This window comes from Leopardus geoffroyi, chromosome B4 (assembly GCF_018350155.1).
Source record: "Leopardus geoffroyi isolate Oge1 chromosome B4, O.geoffroyi_Oge1_pat1.0, whole genome shotgun sequence".
Classification (NCBI taxonomy): Eukaryota; Metazoa; Chordata; class Mammalia; order Carnivora; family Felidae; genus Leopardus; species Leopardus geoffroyi.
This window is the reverse complement of record NC_059341.1, coordinates 120,173,752-120,196,105: the sequence shown is the minus strand read 5'-3', so window position 1 is coordinate 120,196,105 and position 22,354 is coordinate 120,173,752. Positions and strand designations below refer to the sequence as shown.

The 22,354-nt window shown below is 41.4% G+C and overlaps 1 protein-coding gene across 20 annotated transcripts in view; it reads left to right on the top strand.

Annotated features, from left to right (window-relative positions):
- Positions 1-22,354, top strand: part of ANKS1B (ankyrin repeat and sterile alpha motif domain containing 1B) — a 1,079,650-nt gene that overhangs the window by 991,544 nt on the left and 65,752 nt on the right. For 13 of the 20 annotated variants that reach the window (XM_045464941.1, XM_045464936.1, XM_045464938.1 and 10 more), the window contains 2 exons: positions 803-910; positions 2,993-3,172. In XM_045464941.1, coding sequence (XP_045320897.1) covers positions 803-910; positions 2,993-3,172 — 288 coding nt within the window. Of the gene's footprint in view, positions 1-802; positions 911-2,992; positions 3,173-21,446; positions 21,457-22,354 lie in introns of all 20 variants that reach the window. The other 7 variants (XM_045464944.1, XM_045464943.1, XM_045464942.1 and 4 more) reach the window with 3 other exon arrangements.

The window sequence follows — 22,354 nt, the reverse complement described above, 5'->3', positions numbered from 1 at the left end:
GCTTTAGGCATTTGGGAAATCAGAATGATAAAGATACACCAGAGCTTTACCTGCAGGAAGTTTACCTAGGGGAGATGGGTACACACACACACACACACACACATACACACACACACACACTGAACCTATAAATAAAGTTATTTCATAGAATGATAAAAGAGGATCATGCGGTAGAGTGTGATGGGGGTTGAGGGCATGGTTCTTTTAGTGAGAGGAGGGAGAAGGCTTTTGTGAGGAGATAACACTTGAGCCCCAGAGGGATGAGAGGGCATCATTTGAAAATCTTGAGGGGACCATTCCAGGCAGATGGACAAAAGGGATAGAGGCCCTAAGGCAAGAATGAGTATGGAATGTTCAAGGAACACAGAAGGCCAGTGTGGCCATCCTGAATGGAGGGACACAGAGGGAGGCAGAGGGCAACCAGCCCTGTTGGGCCTTGGGGCCAGGTCAGGACTCTGATTTTATTGTAAGAGCAATAGGACTCTGTGTATGGGAGAGTTTTCTGCTGGTGCGGGTTAAAGTGACTTATCCTCTGGAAAGGGTGGTGGTTGATGAGAGGAGATCTAGACTCCAGGGCAGCACCAGCAGGAGGAGCCGTGTCTCTGCTCTCTTTTCCAACCCCCACTCCACAGCCACATTGGACTCTGCCCCTGCCATTCCCATCTTTCTGGACTTGAGGGCCCACCCTGATTTCACACATCTCTCATGGTGCAGAGGTAACTGCACAGATCCCTTCATTTTTCATCTTTTAGGACATCTTTTTCTCAGATGAAATATTTAACCCAAATATATGTCGTTTCAGGTTTTAAAAATCAATTTGATTGGCCACAGGAAACGTATTTTGGCATCTCTGGGAGACAGGCTGCACGACGATCCACCACAGAAGCCCCCTCGGTCCATCACCCTCAGGGTAAGTGCCCAGCTTGTTCGTTTCCGCCTCCACTCTTATCCTCAGAAGTTATTGTGTGCGATAAAATGACATGATCGAAGCAATGGATCGAGAAGTACAGGCTGTTTTCCATGTGGTTTACCTTATTTATATAAAAACAATCTCAGTTTTGATTGTGTTTTGTAAGATGAGATTTGTTTCTCTCAATTGGTTAAATGTATCCTTTTGAGATTTAGATGTACACATTACAAACCAGCACTTTTAAAGAACCACTCCCTCTGCCCCCTTCCCACATTCCCATCTGCACCAAGTGAGAGGAGATGAGTTTTCGGTCAAACTCCTCAAACCCCCAGAACGAAAATCATTCAAGGACCACAGTTAAGGAAAGATAAATTGAAAGTTAACCTTAGGGTCTCCTGTTTTTTTAGGAAGTACAAATTTGTCAGCTTTACTTCCTTCAAAAATTATGAATAGAGAATCCAGAACATTAATAAATGATTGCAGCTATATTTTAGAATTCTGGGGCAGAAAAACTAGAGAGAACAGTATAGAATGGAGACAAAGATAACGTGGAAGGAGAAGGAAGGCAAGAAGGGCAAAGCAGAGAGAACAAGAAAATGAGAGTTGATTGCTGGCAAAATGGCCGTGGGAAGGAGCAGCCAACAGTCACTGGTTTCCATGAGACCCTGTTGGAACTTCTCAAAAACTCATCGAAAAGCCTGGATCTCCATGACTGGTTGGAGAGTTCCAACTCTCTTCTCTTTATTTCATCCTGCACTGGCTTCTGATCCCTTTTCTGCACATGTCAGCAAAGGCAGCAATAGCAAACAGTACACACAAGCATGGCACTTAGATATAACTGCCAACAATGAAATGCAGTAGAAAGCCTCTTATCAGTGAACTTCAGAAAACAGCAAAACTACTGCCAGGACAGCAGAGGGTCAGGTGGGAGAGAAGCTGGTAAGACTGTGAGTCTGATTCCATTTTAAAGAAGAAGATACACAACGATTTCAGGGAATACAAGAGATGTGGCTGGAGGAGGGAACCAGCAGGAAAATTGAGCACTGGGGAAATTGGGATACACTGGGACATTTGGAGACCAACCAGCTGGGGGCTTTGGGAGCAGTGAAAGTAAAAACAGGACATGTTTTTCTTCCCAGTAAGGGAAGCCTCAAATAAATTAGGGGGAAAATAAGACTAGAAAGTGATTATTGTCTTACCTTCATTTCGCTACACAAAAGGAGGTAAAGATGTAGGTGCCTTCAGTGTAAACATCCTAAAATGCCTCTTTAGACGAGTAACTTCCTCCTACTTACTCTGCTCTCTTTCCTTCCCCTCCTGAACCTCTCCCTCCGGCTCCCTGGAAGAGATTTAGGAGAACAACAAACAGATCAAAGACAGAGATTCCCAAGAAAAAGTGCAGGATCTTAATCTGTCACAGGAGGCCCAGAACATCTGGGGGAGAAGTGGCCTGGAGACTCAGCACAATCCAACCCTCCTCTGACTTGCAAACCCTAGAGCCCAGCCGTCTGCCACCCCTTATCTGACTTCTGACCAGTTTCCCTCAGCTTGAGTCATCTTTGCCGTTGAAACACGTCCCCTGTCATTATATGCATTGCTCTGCAGTCTGCGTGTGACATGCTGTGTTTCCATACTGTGTCCTCTTCCCTGCCTGATTGCCAGACCACCCTTTGATGGAGAATCAAGACCCATTAGGTCCTACTGGGGCCTTCTTGTCATGTGTCACTACAGTGAGGACACTCTGTCCACAAGGAGATGCATCTCTTCCCTTGTAAACACACACAATCGCATCAGGGGTGCCCAGCATACGGGTGCCTCTCTCCTGAGCTCCTCCGTAGCACTGGTGTAGGAAAACCGGGCCTGACTCATTATCCTTGAAAACTTTGACCTGAAATACTTAGGGGGGAAAGTATTGCCTAGATCACGCCATTAATAAAATGGTAGAATGTCACCCATTCCTTAGCAGGTGATTCAGAAATGACTCCCCACCCCTGCAGTGTGTCTTGTCAGTATTTCACAATTGTGAAACCAAAGGTTAGCCACAAGAACATGGTATTTATTTCATGATGTATTTCCATTCAGGATCCCAGTGGTAATCACACTCCTCCTCAGTTGTCTCCATCACTTAGCCAAAGCACTTACACCACTGGTGGCTCCCTAGACGTTCCTCACATTATCATGCAGGGCGATGCAAGGAGGAGAAGAAATGAAAACTACTTTGATGATATTCCCCGATCAAAACTGGAGAGGCAGATGGCCCAGGTAAGGTGTTAAAAGCCTCTGTGATATTTTTGCCTTTCACCCATATCGAGTAATGCGTTCTGATATTGAGCACTAGCTTGCAGTGAGCCGATGGATGCCTGTTGTCCACCCAGCTGGAATTTTACCGTCTTATGCTATGGCCTTCATTCCCTACTCGCTCAAACCAGACTGAAAACACACCTTCCGGGAATGGCTTGTATACCCAGGTCCTTGTTATCCATTCTCATGGGAGAAGTTGTCTGATCCCATTGCACCCAGAAAGTCTTTGTGCCAAAGGGAATCGTCCCGCGTAAGAATGAAATCATAATGAAAATGAATAACAAAAGTCTGGGTTATAAAATGTAAATTGGTTAGATGACAGAGCAGAAGTTGGGGGGAAGTAGTAACTCCTCGTGATGTTGTTAATTTCCTTCCGGGTTAACATATTTGAACAGTATCACACTGTTGGGACTGGTTGCATCGTCTGACCGTGTCACCTCGAGTAGTTGAAGGTGATGATGCTGCTTGACACAAAGAACTGAAAAGAGAGATCTTTCATGCTTAGCCCTCTCTGTGGTTTTGGTAGAGGTGTCCATGCCTCACCTGCCCTCAGACTGCCGCTCAGAAACATGAGTCAGCCATACCCAACAGTGGAACTGTTCTTAACACACGTCCAGGGGGGCAGCTATGGCTCTAGCGTTTGTCCTCGAGATTCAAAGATTTGGATTTGTTGACAACAACTGGCAGAATCAACTGTTTTCATCCTCCTTCCAGGTTCAGACTGGTGTGTTAAGAGTTTTCTCTCTGCCTCCCACACCTAAGATGAGAATCTTGAGGTGAAAATTCGACTGTAATTGCTTTGCTTTGCTTGTTAAATATTTTTCTCAACTGTTTGGTGAGATTCTGTTTTGAAAAGCCTTTGGTAAACATTCTGTGCTGCCGCTCATGAAAGAAAAATGTGAAGAGAATGTTCTGGAAACCATGACTTTTCTGCTTGCAGATGCCCTGGAGAGAGAGAGAGAGTCTGGTATATTGCAACTCCTTTTAGCTCTCTCAATATTGAATTGTTCTCTGGGATCTTTGTGCAGGGAATGGCAATGTTAGGATTACGGAGAATCTTTTATTGAAGGGAGATGAAAATGTACAAGTTACAAGAAATGAATGATTTTCCTTTTCTCTCTTGTTAAGTATTATCTTTTAATCCTTATTCTTGTTTTCACTGATGTTCTTTTAGAGTCTGAAAGCTTTTATCCCCCAAGCTGTTCATATATTTCCTGCTACTTGTTAGTATTTGTGGATCACATATATGTGGTTAAATTTCTGTAATGACAGCATTTCAGAGGCATGATTTGTTTTAAGTTTGACCCATGTAGTCTTTATGTATTAGTACCAACTGGGTATTTTCTGAACCTTTCTATTTCCTGGGTAAAGGAGGATCCTTCCTTAAAGAGCATTAGCTACTGTTGACTATGCCAACTTCAAAAACAAAATCACCTATCTGAGATCCTCCTATAATTTATGACATTTCTGCACACAACACAGTTTTTTCAAAGAGGAAATTAATTACTCCTCTGCCTGTGTGTGAACACTCAAAGATAATCTAGCAAGATTTCTCCCTTAAGTTAGTATTTCTTGTTGAATAGCCCAGATGTTTTTCCCATCACTCCGATTGGAAGGCATCCCTTTCAAGAATTGTCCTATCCTTGAGAAAGTTGAATGAACTTGTATCTGGCCAGGTGAGAAAGGCCCAAAAGCAGAGAGAGGATAGATAAAAGGGTGGATGGGACGTGGTGAGCCACAGAGGGTCTGTGTGGATATGCTTGTTTTCCTCACGTGTACTGCTCACAGCAATCGAATGACTGATGTAGACATAGGCCAGGAGCCAGGAGCGTATTAGACCTTTCTGAAATCCTGCCGCTCAATACAGCACTTTGGCTGCAGAGAAAGCAGAGAAAATAGGAGATGGCACTACAAGAAACTAATCAATAAGAAAAAAGAATTCTGGGATTGCAACTCTTTCGGTTGTGTTAATTGCAGTTTTTTGTTTGTTTCTCTTGAGAATGTTTCCTAGTCTAGAAATGCCAGAAATCGTGGAGAAATGAATGTGTACCTTTTAAAAATAGTCTCAAAGCTTTAACCTGTCAAAATATGAAATACTCTGTGATTTTGTTGTTGAACAGTTGTTTTTTTTTTTTTTTTTTTTTTTAAGTGCTTTTCTATCACTCAACCACTCAATTGGTGTTTTTTTCTTATCCTTTCTTTTCTGGTCATTTGCTAGGATGATTTTTTAAATCCATTTGCTTTTTTAACAACCTGTCATGCTCTCCCCATGCCACATTTCTTCCCCGAGGCTGTGTGCTTAGCCAATAAAGTTGGGTCTTCCTAAAGACTTGGATTAGAAATTAAAATTTTGGTAAGCAAGCAGCTAGTTACACCTCCGTCCAACCAGGAGCCTGGTCCCTGAGGTTCTTTCCCAGGACCTTTCTCCCAAGGGGCTTTCGTTGCATGGGTAAGGCTCACCTAACCAAACAACACAAGTCCGTCTTCAGGCTTGCTAATTTACTAAAAGAAAGGAAAATGCAATTAAGAGAAAAATCACCAGGTCAGAAAATCTGTTCTCAGCAGAGACTCCACCAGAGTGATCTGGAATTCTAGTCATAGGCCAGAAACCTCAAGTTCTTGGTGGTTGCAGTAATTCATAGGAGTGTTGCCCTCTTAAGATCTACTCAGTAGATGTTTGGAAGTGCTTTGCTTAACCTAGAAAACCAATGCTTACAGTTAAATTGAGATACATTTAATGTCCGTTCCACTATGAAATTTGTTCATTGGCAAATGATTTTCAAAAGTAACACTAGAGTGATGTTTAATTATCGGTGTTCAGGTCGAACTAGTATGAAAAATACCTGTCTTGGAATCCAGTGGCTTTTAAATACTGTGACTATTGTTTGCTTTTATTCTGATATAAGTAATATTCTGGCATCAAATTGTCTTAAATGAATATGTGAGAGATGGAATTGAGTTCAGTACTAATAACATTTTTTAAACCACTGAACATAATGATATAATCACATCTAGACAATGGGTTTCTGTCATGCTGAAAACATCACTTTTCTGGCCTACAGTTCTAAATTGGACTCATTAGCTCAGAAGCTCTGAAATGCTCCCATATTTCCCTGCCTCTAATAAATGAATGTCACACTCACGTTTGTATAATAATAACTTAATGCCCATAGAGCTTTTAAATTTTCAAAGTACTTTCACATCTATTATCTCATTTGAGTACAAATGAAGTATCCTACACAATTGCTCATGTGCACATAGCATGTGGCTGATCAGCTTTTCAGTCCGAGTTCTGTAGTGAGTGAAAATAAAGTGAAACTATGGAAAGCCGATCAGAAGGGGGATAAATATTTCCAGTATTTAGGGCCTACTCGCCATCTTTAGAAATGTTCTCAAGTGATATTTATTTAGAAGTCAGAATACTCTGAAAATGAATAATAAAAGAGAGTAATGGGGCTAATCAAGTTAAGGGACCACAGTATCCAAAGTTACTAAGAAACAAGAAATTCCCAATGTGAAACTTCCTACCATTTATAGAAAGCCTTCATTTACAGAAAATACTTATGGAAAAATGAAATGATGCTTCTAGTTTCACAAAAATAAAAAGGACTCCTAAATAGTAAAAGAAATACATATCTTTGAACAAATTTTAGCTTGATATTAATGAGGAAAATCCATACTGTAGAAGTCGTTAAGGCTCTCATCTAAATAAAAATACCAGTATTTGGGGGCAGTTACCTTATCTGATGCACACAAACCTGAGAAACAGGCATTATCCACATTTTGAAGACAAGGAAACTGAGAAACCACATGACTTGTGTGGTCTGTGTCACATAGCCAGAAAGAAACTGAATCAGAACTCACCTAGGGCGTTATGTAAGGCACTGCAAAGGCTTGTTCTGAATTGCTCCTAAATCAGTACTGTTGATACCTTTGAAATGCCAGTGTTTCTTGATCCAAACAGTATCACTTAATAAGTATGACTAGACCAATTACTTCTTTATTTGAAAGCATTTAACATATTAGTTCTACAAATGTTCATTCTTTTGATATTGTTAAAAGAAGAGAAATGGAAAGGGAGTCAGATAGAAGCCCCGCCACAGCCAAATCCGTGCCTGGGATTCCATGTGCTTTATCTTATCTGATCCTCACAGTGTCCCTCCTGTACTCCAGGAACCCTGGGTGGGTAAGAGCTGTGCCTCATGGCTTGAGTCAGCACTCAAGCTCTGTCTACCTGACTGTATCCTGGTTCTTCTATGGCTCTTGATACCTTGTGGTATCTGTTTTAAATGATATAAGTATTTTTTTAAGTTTATTTTTATTTTTTTCAACGTTTTTTTTTTGGGGGGGGGGACAGAGAGAGAGACAGAGCATGAACGAGGGAGGGGCAGAGAGAGAGGGAGACACAGAATCGGAAACAGGCTCCAGGCTCTGAGCCATCAGCCCAGAGCCTGACGTGGGGCTCGAACTCACGGACCGCGAGATCGTGACCTGGCTGAAGTCGGACGCTTAACCGACTGCGCCACCCAGGCGCCCCTAAGTTTATTTATTTTTAGAGAGACAGAGACAGTGTAAGTGGGATAGGGGCAAAGAGAGATGAGAGAGAATCCCAAGCTGCCAGCGCAAAGCCCAGTGCAGACCTCGAACTCATGAAACCACAAGATCATGCATGATCTGAAACCTGAGCCGAAACCATGAGTCAGACACTTATCTGACTGATATAAGCCCCTGAATGGTATAAATATTTTTAAATGACATAAAACATTTTCATAACAGTTCAACAAATACAAACTTATATGCTGTAATAGATTATACTTATGTGGGTATAGCAAGAAGAATGACGATAAAATCACTAGTAGTTTAGTGGAAACTTATTGAATCAGGTTTTAATGAATCATCATAAAACCCTTTAATGCAAAACTATAATGGTTATTTGTTGAGCCTTTTGGTGGAGACCCTCTCTGCACAGCTTGGTAGAACTCTGCCCTGTACACATGTTTGTGAAAGCTTTGTATGTGGGTGGGGTTTACTGTGCATACAGAGAGGTCCTTGTGTGTGGTTTCTCCAAACAGTGGATGCTGTTTCCTTAGTGGCTTCTTCATTTGGAGTTCTGATTTGGTTTCTTTCTGGCTGTGTGACCTGTACCAAGTCTTGTGGTTTCTCTGAACATCAGTTTTCTTTAAAATGTGGATAAATCCTGCCTCTGGGATTTGTGTGTATCAGATAAGATAAGTTATGTGAAAGCATATTTGTATGTATCAGGTAAGAAATTTATGTGTAAATACATAGATGATATGACTCTCAATTCAGATGTATCACCCGTGGGTCCCTGGTTCATCAAAGGGCCAGTTAATACCAAAGATATCAGAAAGGCAAATGCTCACTCAGATGGTTGTAGCATTCTATAAAGGCCATCTTTTTGTTCTAGTATTATCCATGCTTAGAATATATAATAGACAATGGGATTGGAATTTTCCTCTTTATTATTCTAATTATATAAATATGAAGGCTCCCAAGAAGTGTCTTATGATGGAGAAGGGATCTGTGTAGTGATCACAAAGCCAGGAGAAGCAGAAGATAGATGGAATAATTCTCTACAAATTCAGGTTACAAAAGTAGGTAGCACTCCTTAATCCCTATCACCTGTTTAACCCATTCCCTCACCCCCGTCCCCTTGTGATGAGCACTGGGTGTTGTATAGAAGTGTTGAATCACTATATTGTACACCTGACACTAATATGTGAACTAGCTGGAATTTAAGTAAAAACTTTAAAAGAAAGTATGTAGCAAAGAGTATCTTACAGTAATGGCATGTTATTATTATTTTAACATGGTGAGGTAAAAACATTAAGTGACAAAGAAGGGATTATTTTTCTCTTAAATGAAATTTACAACTTGCTTGAAATGTACAGTACACAAAATTAGCTAGAGAGGCATGAATATCTCAAAAAGCCATGAGGCAAATGCTTAGCCATCTTTGGGAAAGAAGGAAGATGGTAATTGATTCTATCATACTTTTCCCTGGGAGAGAAAGTCTATTGTTTCTAGAAATACTGCCCACTGCTCTGGCATTATGGGAATTTACAGAATCAGCCTTTAGAAAATAGCACAACTATGTTAAAGGAATAACATTTTACAAAGTGATTTTTCCCTAAAACTAACAAGTTTTCTTATTACTGTGTTAACATCAGATTTTTTTTTAATGCCCATAGGTTAATGGCTAGTTTTTAATTTAGATTCTTATCACCTAGCCGCTACTCAGAAAGGTTCAGCCTGTCCATGACTTCAGAATTTTCTTCCATGAAGGTCTAAAGAGCAACTCCTGATACTTAAGCACAGACAGATAACATATAACCAAAAAAAGAAGGTGAAGAATAAACTCGGTAGGCTCTTCCATCAGGAGCTTCCGACTTGACAGCTTGTCGAGTTGACAAGCTGACATACCAGCTTCAGAGATAACTTGGGATGTTGATGATATCTGTGCCCTGTTTCAAGCCAGGAATTCAAAACCACCAGCCATCTATTCCCAAAGGCATCACACCAAGCAAAAGTGGAAAACATTGCTTTCATAATTGGAATTTAAACCTGATGTGTGCACCCTTTGTTTATTAACGTGGACAGCTAATTGTCTCTTCTCAAAATATATACTGCTCTCCCTGTCACAACTTTGGGGTTAGAAATTCCAATGTGCTTAGTGTCTTATGGAAATACTGAAGTGTTACCGTCTATCCTATACCTCAATTTAAAAAAAAATAATGGGAAGAAGTGGGAAAAGCACTCAGATGGGTTCGTTTTCAGATTTTGATACTCACCTTACAAGTCTGGATTCTTTCATTCTCTGTCAAGTCCATCAGTGAGGCAAATTAGACGACCAGGAATTTGTTCTGACAGACTCCAGTCAGACCTAAATAGCTCCGTTCATTTTGCTAGAGAAGCTTTGATGCCTCCACCTTCCCTCCATGTCCTGGTCCTTAACCAAAGGGAACGTTCCCAATTAAAAACAGACTATGGATTTTTTTTTTTAAGAGAAAGATCGGTATAAAAGATCCTATTTTCAACTGAATAAATAAGAAATCTGACAATATATAAAAACCCTATTTCAGTGGAATTGACCTCGTGATATTTAGTGGTGCCTTAGGCTTGCTAACAGGGAGCAGCTTATTCACAAAGAGGCACACCAGGCTATTTTTCCACTTGTTAAATCTTTGGAATGTTTCTCATTATATTCAGTCCAGTCCTTGGGTCCACAGGTCAGAGTTTTGGCTTTTCTGATCTGACCTTGATAAATTTTCAAGGGTAGGAGAATCTTCTTATTCTCCCTCTCCCTCTTCCTTTTCTTTTTCCAATGTAAAAAAAAAAAAAAATGAAGACAAAATTTTTTAGAAATCTTGCTGATTATGCGGTCCTGTCTCACTTAATTCCATTTGTATGTGACTAAAGTAAAATTCCAGTAGGGACTCTTCTATGTACATGCAACTAACAAAAATCCAACTCAAGGTGTCTTCGGTTAAAAAGGGCATGTGTTTGAATTATTTCACTGCCAAGTCCAAGTAGACCTGGGTCCAGATGCTCATATGATGTCTTGCTCTTTGGCTCTTCGTGTCTCAGCTCTGCTCCCTCTGGATTGGCTCTTTTCCCAAACAGTCTTTCTCTGTATGAGGGAGTTTCAAATCCAATTCCTGTTCAACTGGAAACTATGAGAAAAAGGGCTTATCTTTCCAAGAGTTCCCCCCAAAGTGCTGTCATTGGGTCCCATTTGTTCAGATCAGCCTGTTTTGGATCACTTATCTGTCCAAAGCTAATCACAGAAGAAGGTGTGTGTGTGTGTGTGTGTGTGTGTGTGTGTGTGTGTGTGTGTGTGAAAGAGAGAGAGAGAGAGAGAGAGAGAGAGAGAGAGAGTTTGCCTGGTGGAGGTGGTTTTAGCTCCACATGCACCACACAGATTGAGGGGTGGAAAAGGAGCCCCCTCCCATGGACAGAGTGCCATGACCAGAAATGGGAATGTCTTCTATGCAGGCAGAAATATCAGTAGTAGGCACCTGAATAAACCCATTTTGACATTCTGAGAATGTCTGGCAGAAAAATTGTTTTATTACAAAAGTATTGATTTCAGTGTTTCATACTAAACTTGATGAGATTTTTTTAATTTTTTTTTAACATTTATTTATTTTTGAGACAGAGTGAGAGCATGAACAGGGGAGGGTCAGAGAAAGAGGGAGACACAGATCTGAAACATTCTCCAGGCTCTAAGCTGTCAGCACAGAGCCCAACGTGGGGCTCGAACCCATGGACCGCGAGATCATGACCTGAGCCGAAGTCGGATGCTTAACCGACTGAGCCACCCAGGCGCCCCCAATGAGATTTTTAAAATACCAGATTTGGGGTTGCCTGGCTGGCTCAGTCAGTGGAGCATATGACTCTTTTTTTTTTTTTTTTTTTAGTGTTTATTTATTTTTGAGAGAGAGAAAGAGAGAGAGTGAGCAAGGGAAAGGCAGAGAGAGAGAAAGACAGAGGATCTGAAGCAAGCTCTGTGCTGACAGAAAGCCTGATGCAGGGCTTGAACTCATGAACCGTGAGATCATGACCTGACCTGAAGTCAGATGTCCAAACGATTGAGCCACCCAGGCACCCAGAGCATGCAACTCTTGGTATCAGGATTGTGAGTTTGAGCCCCATATTGGGTATAGGGATTTCAAAATAAAATCTTTAGGGGACGCTGAGTGGCTCTGTCAGTTAAGTGTCCGACTTCAGCTCAGGTCATGATCTCACAGTTCGTGAGTTCAAGCCCCACATCAGACTCTGTGCTGACAGCTCAGAGCCTGGAGCCTGCTTCAGATTCTCTGTCTCTTCTCTCTCTGCCCCCCTTCTCTCTCTCTCTCTCTCTCTCTCTCTCTCTCTCTCTCAAAAATAAGTAAATGTTAAAAAATAAAATAAATATATAAAAATAAAATCTTTAAATAAACAAATTGGATTTGAAGTCATGAGATCAGGGTTAAAAATCCCATCTCTGTTATCTATTACTTCTGTAACCCTGAACAAGCCTCTTAGCCCTTCAAAGTCTTAGTTTTCCCTTCCTAAGATGAAATTAATGCCCATCTCACATTATTGTTGTGAGACATATAAGTGGCAGCTGTCAAAGTATTTTATAAACTCTAAAGCTATATGTTGGGGTGGTTTTATTAGAAAGTATCATTATTTTGAGATAACTTCTACACTATGCTTTTTCAAAACAACTGGGAATAAATGCACTGTAGAGTAAAGCTCATAATATTTAACTTAGTTTTACAAAACTATTTCTATTTTCCAACTGCTAAGCCCAAACTGATACCCCTCCAATGATATGGAAACAACAGTGCTTAGTTCGAACAAGAAGTTCCTGTCTATGTTATAACCCAATTATTATTGGAGCCCTTTGGAAAGGATTTATGGATGATATCCCTATTTAAATACCTTTAAATACTTTATGAGGTAGCATATATTAAAATCTATCATTAGATTTCATATTTTAAAAAATTATTTTTCTTTTATAATGAAGTGTGTGTTGACTGTGTAACAGCAAGCCTCACTCTTCTTTCACCATTTTAAAATTCACTATAATAAGCACTCCGTAAATACTTGTTGCCAGATTAATTTACACAAGGTTACAGGCACCACAAAGCCGCAGGTTTCTAGGACTCCAGATTAGACACACATTGGGATAGCTTCCAATCTTTTAGAGAGACTGTGTGGAACAGTAGCATGCCTCCTGCCTAGCTTAGATCTGGTAGTTAGCTCATCACTACTATCGTCAGAGGCAGTACCAATTAATACAACTTATAATGAGGAGACTGAGGCATGGAGAGCTTATGTTGCTTACCCAAGGCTTCATAGATTGTAGGAAGTACCGGTAGGATTTGGACCCAGTCAGGCTTCACAACCTGTGCTTTAACCACTGTGTTGATTAACACCCTGTGCCGTCTTTAACCAAACTGAGTACCAGCAGACATAACACATTCCAAAGTTCTAGAACCCCAAATGGCTCTAGTCCAATATTTTGAATCCTTGACAAATTCTGTTAATAATATTTAATGTTTTGTATAAATGCAAGGTTAGTAGAGAACTGAACCTCTAAAGGAGCATGATAAACTTTGTAAAGAAAATCCTTCGCTCTTGACATACGTTCTTTACAAATCAGGAGTAGCAAACAGTTGCTTCATGTAGACAGTTATAAAATGACATGACCCCTTTTCTCTCTTTTTAATATTTGTATATTTATTTTGAGAGAGAGAGAGAGACCCATGTGCAAGCAGGGGAGAGGCAGAGAGAGAGAGGGAGAGAGAGAATCCCAAGAGGCTCCATGCTGTTAACACTGATCCTGACACAGGGCTTGAACTCACAAACCATGAGATCATGACCTGAGCTGAAATCAAGAGTCAGACACTAAACCAACTGAACCACATGATGCCCTGACATGATAGGGTCTCTAATGAGGTTTGAATGCAGCATCACAAAAATTTGAAGTAACTTGTGTTAATGGCTAGAACATTCTTCTGTACTTCTGGTAAAGAAAAACAGAAACTTAGAACGGGAAGGGGCCAGAAAATGTATCTAGTCTTATAACTTACTACAGCACCCCTCCTAATACATCCTTAATAGACAGCCACAAGTTTCTGCTTAAATTTGTCACTGGAAAGGTGGCCCCCACTTTGTGAAATAGCCCTATCAGCATCGTAAAATTTCTAACTGGTAGAACTTTTGCCTTATGTTGAATTGAAATAAGCCTTCCTAAAACTACTACATAGTTAGTTAGTGCTATCTTCAGAAAACATGAAGGATAAATCTGCTCCCTCTTGCTGAGAATAGCTAAGATTATAGACAATTTGATGTTTTCCCCTTACTCTATTAATCATATCTAGCTCCTTGCCAATATCGTTCTGATAGTGGGATATGGGCCTCACAGCATCCTGATTCCCCAGCTCTGGGCACATCTGCTTCCTTGATGTTCATGCTCGACAACATTAACATATCGTTAACTCCTACTGAGCTTTCCTTCATGAAAATTTCCCAGCCTTTACCAATGGCCACGAGCTGAGCCGTGCCACTTTTCTCAGCCCTCGGTGGTGGTGGTGGTGATGGTGTGTGTGTAACCTTAATGCAGGACTTTACATTTACATTACTCCTTTCCAGCAAAAACAGTTTTATCAAGTTGTTTATCCAGTAGTCCTAGAGTATCAATGTTTTGTAAAGCTTGATCAACACTCAGTGTGTCAGTGATCCTTCCCAAGTTTGTAATGTGCTAATTTAAAAACCTTACCTCGAAAAAGTATGCCTTTCAAGTAATTTCTCCAATGTGTTGATTTCAGTGTTGAACAGGCAGAACTGAAGCAAAAAAATGCAGTCTTCTGCCAGGGACCTCTTGGATGGGCATCATTTAAGATAATCATTCCACTAGACCTCGTTTGTCCATATTTCGCATAAGGATAATATGAGGAGATAGTGGGGTCTCAACGTTGGTGAATGAATGGCTTTATCCAATACATCTTTGTTACCAGATGCGAGAAGCAGTGTTGAGCATCTAGTTAATAAACGTGTTTAAATAAAGAAAATGACAGTGTCAGTTTACAAGAAAGGAGCATAATGTATAAAAAGATGTTACAGGCAAAGAACAGTATTACTCTGCAAAATCCAGTTCCTTTGCAGCATTTCCTGTTATGATAAAAAAGCTGATCGCTGCTTTTCTGAATGAGTTATTAATATTTCTGGTTTTTAGGTGTTTAGTTGTTCTGAAAAATGTATCAGTAATGGTGGCATCCAAAGTCTGAGGCAGAACAAATAGCCCATATTGCAATAAGCAGCATGATCCCACTTGACTTAAATTCCCTACAATATCCAGAGAAACTGGGACAATAAGATCTGGACTGTGCAATGTTCCTTTTTTCTTGTCCTGCTTTTTTTTTTTTTTTTGAAGAGATATCATAAATAATTGTGTATTGTCATTTAGGGCTACAACTGTCATATTAGGGAATGCGGGTTATACATTATCTCTACAAATGAATAACAGAAATCATAAAGCCTATAGTTCTCTCCTACTCTGGTAGCTGAGGGCTGATTTTATGTGCTGTCAGTAGCAGAATCAGTTAACAAGGAAGGAAGGGAGGGAGAAAGGAAGGTAGGAGGGGAGGGAAAGAGAGAAACCTGTAAATTTGGGCAAGCAATAGGAATTTATAATTGGAATCTCTATCGTACCAATGGACTTTTGATGGGACTAAAAATGGTATTTAGTCCTTCCCACTTTTGCTAGATGGATTAATGCTGACACCAGCAATAGTGGGTCTCACACCGAGAACAACTGTTGGCCTGACTTTTCACTTCCAGCAGGTGATCTGTCCAAGAATTTCCCTGTGGACACAGGGGAAGGTCACGGTCACGAAGGTTTGATAGGACTGCTCTTCAGAAAGGTGGAGAAATGACAGGAAGCAGGATTTTCTCGAGTCCAGCGTCCCCTGCAAATGAAACAGTCCATCTGAAAACTTTTAGAACAAGCGTCGGTGGCAAATAAATAGCAAAACAAAACAAAAAAAACTTGAACTTGAGACATTCAAGTATAGTTGAAAAAGAAGAATCACATACAGTTGAGGGCCATGTGCATGGGGCAGAGGAGCACCTTTTCTGTATCAACAGCAGAGGGACAGAAGTGATCCGAGGTTGCCTCACGGCCTCTGGACAACTCTGGAGAGACAGAGGGTTCCGGTTTTCTAATTTCCAGGCAGCGTTCCGTTAGTTCCCCTGGAGGAAGGGGCTGCAGGGCTGTCACTGCTGGAAGAAAAGACAGAGGTGTTTGGTGCATTAATCCTTGCCTGAACTGAGTCCCTTTGACTCCATCTTTTGATGGATCTCATTTTAGTCTCTGCTCAAGGAGCCGCCAAGTCCGCTGGCTGTTGCCCGAGCCTTCCTTTGTTAGGGTGCCCTTTTTTCTTTTGCCTTTGAAGCTGTTTTGTTCAGTCTTCAAGTTTGTTTTTGTTTTATTTTAGAAGTGCTGGCATCCAAGAGAAGGAATGGGCTTCATTATACTTTTAGCTTTCACCCTGAACCTTTCCTGTTTCTTGTTGGATTCTTTCTGGTCAATTTCTGAACAACCCAAAGTGTGAAAGAATTATGACAAAAGTAAGGGAGAAACCGAGAAAAAAATGATTTTTTTTTTCAGGGCTAGAACAAGGCAGGAAATTTCATCTCTGGTAGAATCTGACCAGAGGGCTCTATTCACACACTTTTTTTTTTTATTATTATTAAACTAACTACACAGTGTTGGCAGGTTTTCAGAGCCTAATTGGTGTTGGTGGGTAGACGGAGCTACTGTCAGCTTGTTCCATTCCAAGACCCACCATCAGCCTCTGAATCCCAGTTTACTACGGGTCCTGACAGTGGAAAAGGGATTGTGTCTGTAACAGTCTGCATTCCATAAACAGTGACAAAAAGCAGAACCGTTTCCTACTTACTTTGTGACCCATGCCTTGCGCTCAGAAGATGCAGTAGCTATCCTGGAATGATGTCAGGGTGCCAGGGAGACAGATTCCTATGCTGTAAACTTTTTTTAAACGTTTAACTTCCGCTTGAAAGAATAATCTGTTTACAGTGTGGGAAACATAGACTTAATTTGGATATAATATGCCAGATGCTCAGGGAAGTCTTCTCCGAGAAGGTGACATTGGAGTAGAGCCTGCGGGAGATAAGGGAGCTAGTCCCACAGTAGCTGGAGGAAGAACATGTCAGGCAGAAGGGGAGACACATTCAAAGGCTTGAAGCAGGAGTGTGCTTTGCTGTCCGGAACCAGCAAGCAGAATAGTAGGAGCGGAGGGTAGACAGATGAAGCGGAGATGGGTGGCAGAGGACGGAGATGCTTGCAGGCCATCGTTAGGACTCTGGATTTTCCTGTGAGTTAAATGGAGCAGAGCAGCACAATGCAGCTTGCATTTCAAACAGGTCATGGTGGCTGTTGTATTGAGAGTAAGCACTAAGGAGGCAAGGGTGAAAGCAATGAGACCAGTTTGCAAGCTCATGGAATAATCCAAGCGAGAAAAGGTAGTGGCTTGGATCAGGCAGTGATAGGATGAGAAGGCTGTAGAAGTGGATTCAACAGCATTTGCTCCTGGATGGGAAATGTGAGCAAAAGGATGATTCCCACTGGAAGAAGGGATTTGCCATTTGCTAAGACAGGAAGGCTTAAAAAAGAAGGTGAGGTAAGCAGGAGCTTGGTTTGGGCATTTAAGGTTAAGATGCCTATTAATCATCAAAGTAGAGGTGCCAAGAAGGCAACTGGGTGTCTGAGTCTGGAGCTCAGGAGAAAGGTGGACTCAAGTGAGGACAGGAAAAGGGAACATGGAGACGGCATAGGCACCTCTTGGGGCGTTGTGGTTCTTAAAGAAGAGCAGAAATTGAGTAGGTGGTCAAGGGAAGGAGTCTGTTGGCTTTTAGTAGAAGATGTTACAGCACTGTTTGAGAATGCTCCGGTAAAGAGGGGGGAAATAGATGAGGAGGAAGAGAGAATATACTATAAACTACTGGATTGCTACCAGTTGAGCAGAAAAGAAGTCCACCGTTAGGAAGAAAACCTTGAAGAGAGAGAATGCGCTTTCCGTTTTGTCAGTATATTTGAATGCAAGTGTGTTGTATTTTCTGAACTGAATTCCTGGTAACCTGAGATACAGGACGGTGACAAGAATGAGTGAGCTGTGTGTTGTATTTTAAGAAAACATTTCCAGAGTGAGGAGAGAGGTCTACACTAATGATAAAATTATATACCTTCACTTCATCAAGGAAATCAACATTAAATTATTAATTATATCTCAGTCATAAGACTACTACACATCTTTCCTTAATCCCCATTTATTTGGATATCATGGTAATTCAGGTTCAGATAAGCTAAGTTAGCCTGAGAAATAAGCAAATGAACTTGCAGAGGGATGTTTAACATCCTTTTATAGAATTGTATAAGCTGGCCTTTAACATAGAGGTGTACTAATTACAAATGTTCCTTCTCTCTTCACCGAAGTGAGCAGCCCTTTGTCAGCTTTTATCAGGAAAGATGAGAAGAGTTCTAATAAAAAGTTTGCAAGGTTAATTTCTGGTGCCTTTTACCAGAAATACGTCAGCAGTGACGTCGTTGACGGAAGGCACAAGTGTCAACAACAAAGCGGACCAATTACAAATGATAACGAACAGCAGTAATTAATGTTCCTGTAGTGCTTTACTATTTGCCAAGAAACTTTTGAACACATTCTATGATTCCACTGATTCAGTAAATACATGTGGACGGCCTTCTACTTTCCAGGTCCTAGAAATTTAGCTGTGAAAAAGTTCCATCTCTCATGAAGCTTAATGAATTACAGAACAACCTGATGAAATAAGTGGGTCAAATACTATTATTGTTCTTCACAGATGAAGACATTCTAAAGCTTAATCGAAGCTTAGATTTAAGTTACTACTGTTCTAGGAATTTGGGCCCTAGATGAAACCTTATCACCAGTATTTTCTTTCTCAGAATTGTTCAAAACTCAGCACTTCAGTACAAGTTGTACCCCGAAATATTATCTTCATCAATGTAGTGAAATTCTGTGGTGGAAACTCTTTTGCATTTAAAAAAATCATTCTGGCACTCAGTCTAATAACCATTGTGTCTAGAAGAAGAGCCATTTTATATTATGAAGACACCAGTTACAGCTGATCCCCCTGAAGTAACCGCTCTTTGAGCCTGATGAATTATTTATTGCCAACAGAATTACTGCGGTATCTGAAATTATCAGCTTTTTCTTCAACAACCTCCATAACTAAAACTCAATTAACTGCATCTACTTTCAACTCTTTTTTAAAAGTCTGACTTTTTACCATTTGCATTGAGTCAATTAATTGTTGGAAATTATAGAAGTTCTATTTTTTCTAAGTTTAAGACATAGCTTATACATGAAAATAGTTATTGTAACATCTTTAAAATGTATATAAACCATATACAAAGTCTCTTCAGTGTATGTGACTAGAGGTAGGTTTTTTTTCTTCATTGAAAAAAATTTTATATGGATTTCTAAAAATAAAATAAGTGATGCATGAGATGGTCTCTTCCCTCCTTAACTGTGGTAACTTTCTGGGACTGTTGGAAGATAATATTCGTGTAACAAGATGTTAAGTGGGAAATTTCATGTAGGTACTAAGTACCAAACATTCTCAAGAGAAAGCTGCTGAGAATGGAGCCAGATACCTTGTTCAGGATTGACCAAGAGGTAATGAGTCCTGCCCTGCCCAGTCAGCTACCTGTCTGCACAGGCAGAAGATTGGTGTTGGGAAGGGCTGAGAACTGTCTGAGCCATTGAGGAGAGCATGTGGCAGAGGAGAGACGTGTCCCCGTGCCCTCTAAGCCTAGTGAGAAGAGCTCTAAGAGGAAGGTCTATCCAGAGTGGGGGAACCTACCAGAAGGGGAAACTGGCATCTCTTTCCACAGTTGGAATTCTGACAAGCAGATACACCAGCCTGAGCTGAAGAAGAGGGAACTGGAGGGACATCTCCTGGCAGAGAGGGGAGTGGTCACAGAGCAAGCCCGTCCTGAGGAGGTTGGGTTACACCCTCTCCCCTGCGTCCCATCCAAGGGGCCAGCATGGACGCTAGGAGGGCTGAGGAGAGGTTAGAGGAAGTCAAGCTGGGGACGTATTTCTCACATCAGGAACTGTGCAGTGGGGACCCACTCCCCTTCCTCAGCAGAGCCCTCCAAAGATCTCACAGGGGTACCCAGCAGAACCTGTGTGGGGGTGGGGCAGGGTGGGTGCACCAGCTACACAAGGATGCTGGAAGCCGCGTTAATGTCACCTGGAGAAGCAGTGCAGCCGACGGAGAATCTAGCCATAGCCAGATAAGAAAAGAGGCCCTTGTCCTTCTCCTGTGCTCTCCTCCCCAACAAAGGGCATGAAGGAGGTAGAGCTTGGGGTCCTGGGTTTCCAGGATTGACCATTCCACCCCACTCCTCCCTGCTCCTACAGGAAGAACAAAGGAGAAGAGGACTAAGTACAAATCAAATCTCTTTTAGCCACCATGGGTTTTTTAAGCCTCAAGACTGGCCTGTGGTAAGGGAAGGCAAAGTTCGAATCAGATGATACTGGAGTTGCATACAAAATGGATTCTTAGTGACTCCCAGTGACCAGGAAGTTAGGAGATCTGCCCAAAATGTCAAGTGGCCTGATGCCCATCAGGGAGGGGAGACTGGGCTGGCCCATTTGGGAATAAGGATTGGAAAACAATAAAACATTCAGGTTATTTGAACTCCAATGGAGTTGAGACTCTTCGTTGAACTGGTTCCATTTACAGACACTTGTTCCGGGATCAGTAACACAATACATATCTCCATATAACTGGAGATTCCCTTTGCCTTCCTTGGCTTCCTGTGAAGTCAGTACCAAGCTGGCACTCCTTCCCAGCCATCCCCACAGGCTGACTTGTGACCCTCCCCTGTGTGACCTGAGCAAGCCACTTACCCTCTCTGAATGTCAGTTCAGTGCCTTCATCTGGCAGATGACAAGCGGTCCCCGGGTTACTTCTAGCACTAAAAGTCTCTGAAAGTTGTAAAAGAATTAGCTCAGAACTGTGGATGATAGTACTGAAAAGGTCAAGGATATCCTAGAAGTAAGTTTTATGCCAGTTAAGATGGCAGTCCCACCAAAGCATGGAGTTAGTATATTTAAATCAGATGGCAGCTATTGTAGATGAGGCTGGGAGGTTAATGGGCAACACTTAGCTTGCTAGAGTTTTACTTTTTGAAAGGTAGGAAGAGGAAGATCCCCTGTGGAGGAAATAGCATGGAGTTTAGAGAGGGAGCTGAGAGTAGCAAACCTGGTTAAGCCACTTAAAGTGGGAGGTGGTTGAAGTTGCCTTTGGTCAGGCCTCCAGGGATCTTACTTCCTTAAGGAAATGCCAGTTACCTAACAATCCGTCCCCAGCAAGTCATCCAGATGACAGAAGGGATGGAAAGCAAAGATGTTTGTGTGTGGGTGGGACATGCCACTGTAACTGGACAGAGAGATGTTAAATTTCTGGTGAGCATTTTTGGGAGGGTGGAGGTAGGGAAGACATTTAGCCAGGGATAAGTTTCTTTTCCATAATTCATTTGCTGATGCGATTGTTCTTTGCCGGGCTTCTAAACCATATTGTGGTTATGTTCTTATCTCCTTCCTGCATGATCTTTGTACGGCCTGCTTGTGAATTCTGGGGATGTTCACAGTGCTTACTGAGTAAGTTTAGGCATGCTGCCATTTTCTGTGATTCAATTTCATGGTGTCTTTTAGAATGATGGAATTCAGGAAAAGAACTCTATAAAGATCAAGCCAGGAGTCTCTTCGCTTTATTTGGTGGTTCTGCTCTAATTCCCGGGAGGGGACTTAGTTTGGCATTTGGTTCTAAGCAAACATTATTGCCTTTTAATAATTGTTAATTATTTAATTGTTAATGGTGTGGTGGAGAGTTGAGATCACGGAGCTGACTCATTAGGCTCCCCAGTGCTGTTCACCAAAGCGTCTGCTTCAGTAACAGACCCCGGCTTCCTGGCCCCAACCCCTCCCTGCTCTAATCTCCTTCCTGCCTCCCCCACCACACACACTTCCACTGCTGAGTGGCAGACTGATGCTTCTTTCCATGTCAACCGCAGTTTTGCCCTTGAGAACTCCGGAGGGAGAAGGATCTTCTAGGTTTATCAAGTGGAGCAATGACTAAGTCAGGAAAGTCATTTTATTGCATTGTTTGCTTTTGGTCATTGAAGATAAGAAAATAAAAACATTTATTCTGCGTTAAAGGCTTTTTTCCCATCTTGAACTTCATGAAACTATTTATCCTCTGAAATGAATGATGTGAAGAGGGAAGATATTTCCGTTCTCTTTGGCAAATGTAAAACAGTTTGCTTTTTCCAAGATGTGCATTTATTATTGGTAATCTCCCTTGATACAAAACTAACGCATAAGTGTTTTTTTTCTTACCCACCCCCCCCCCCCCTTCAGCCAACCCAAAATGCTTTTAAGCAAAAGAATGACTTGGAAGCCAATTATTAAACCTGGGCATCCTAAAACATTTTTTGAGTTTGTGTGTGCGCGTGCACGTGTGTGTGTGTATGTGCGTGAGTCAGTGTTTAAGAAATGT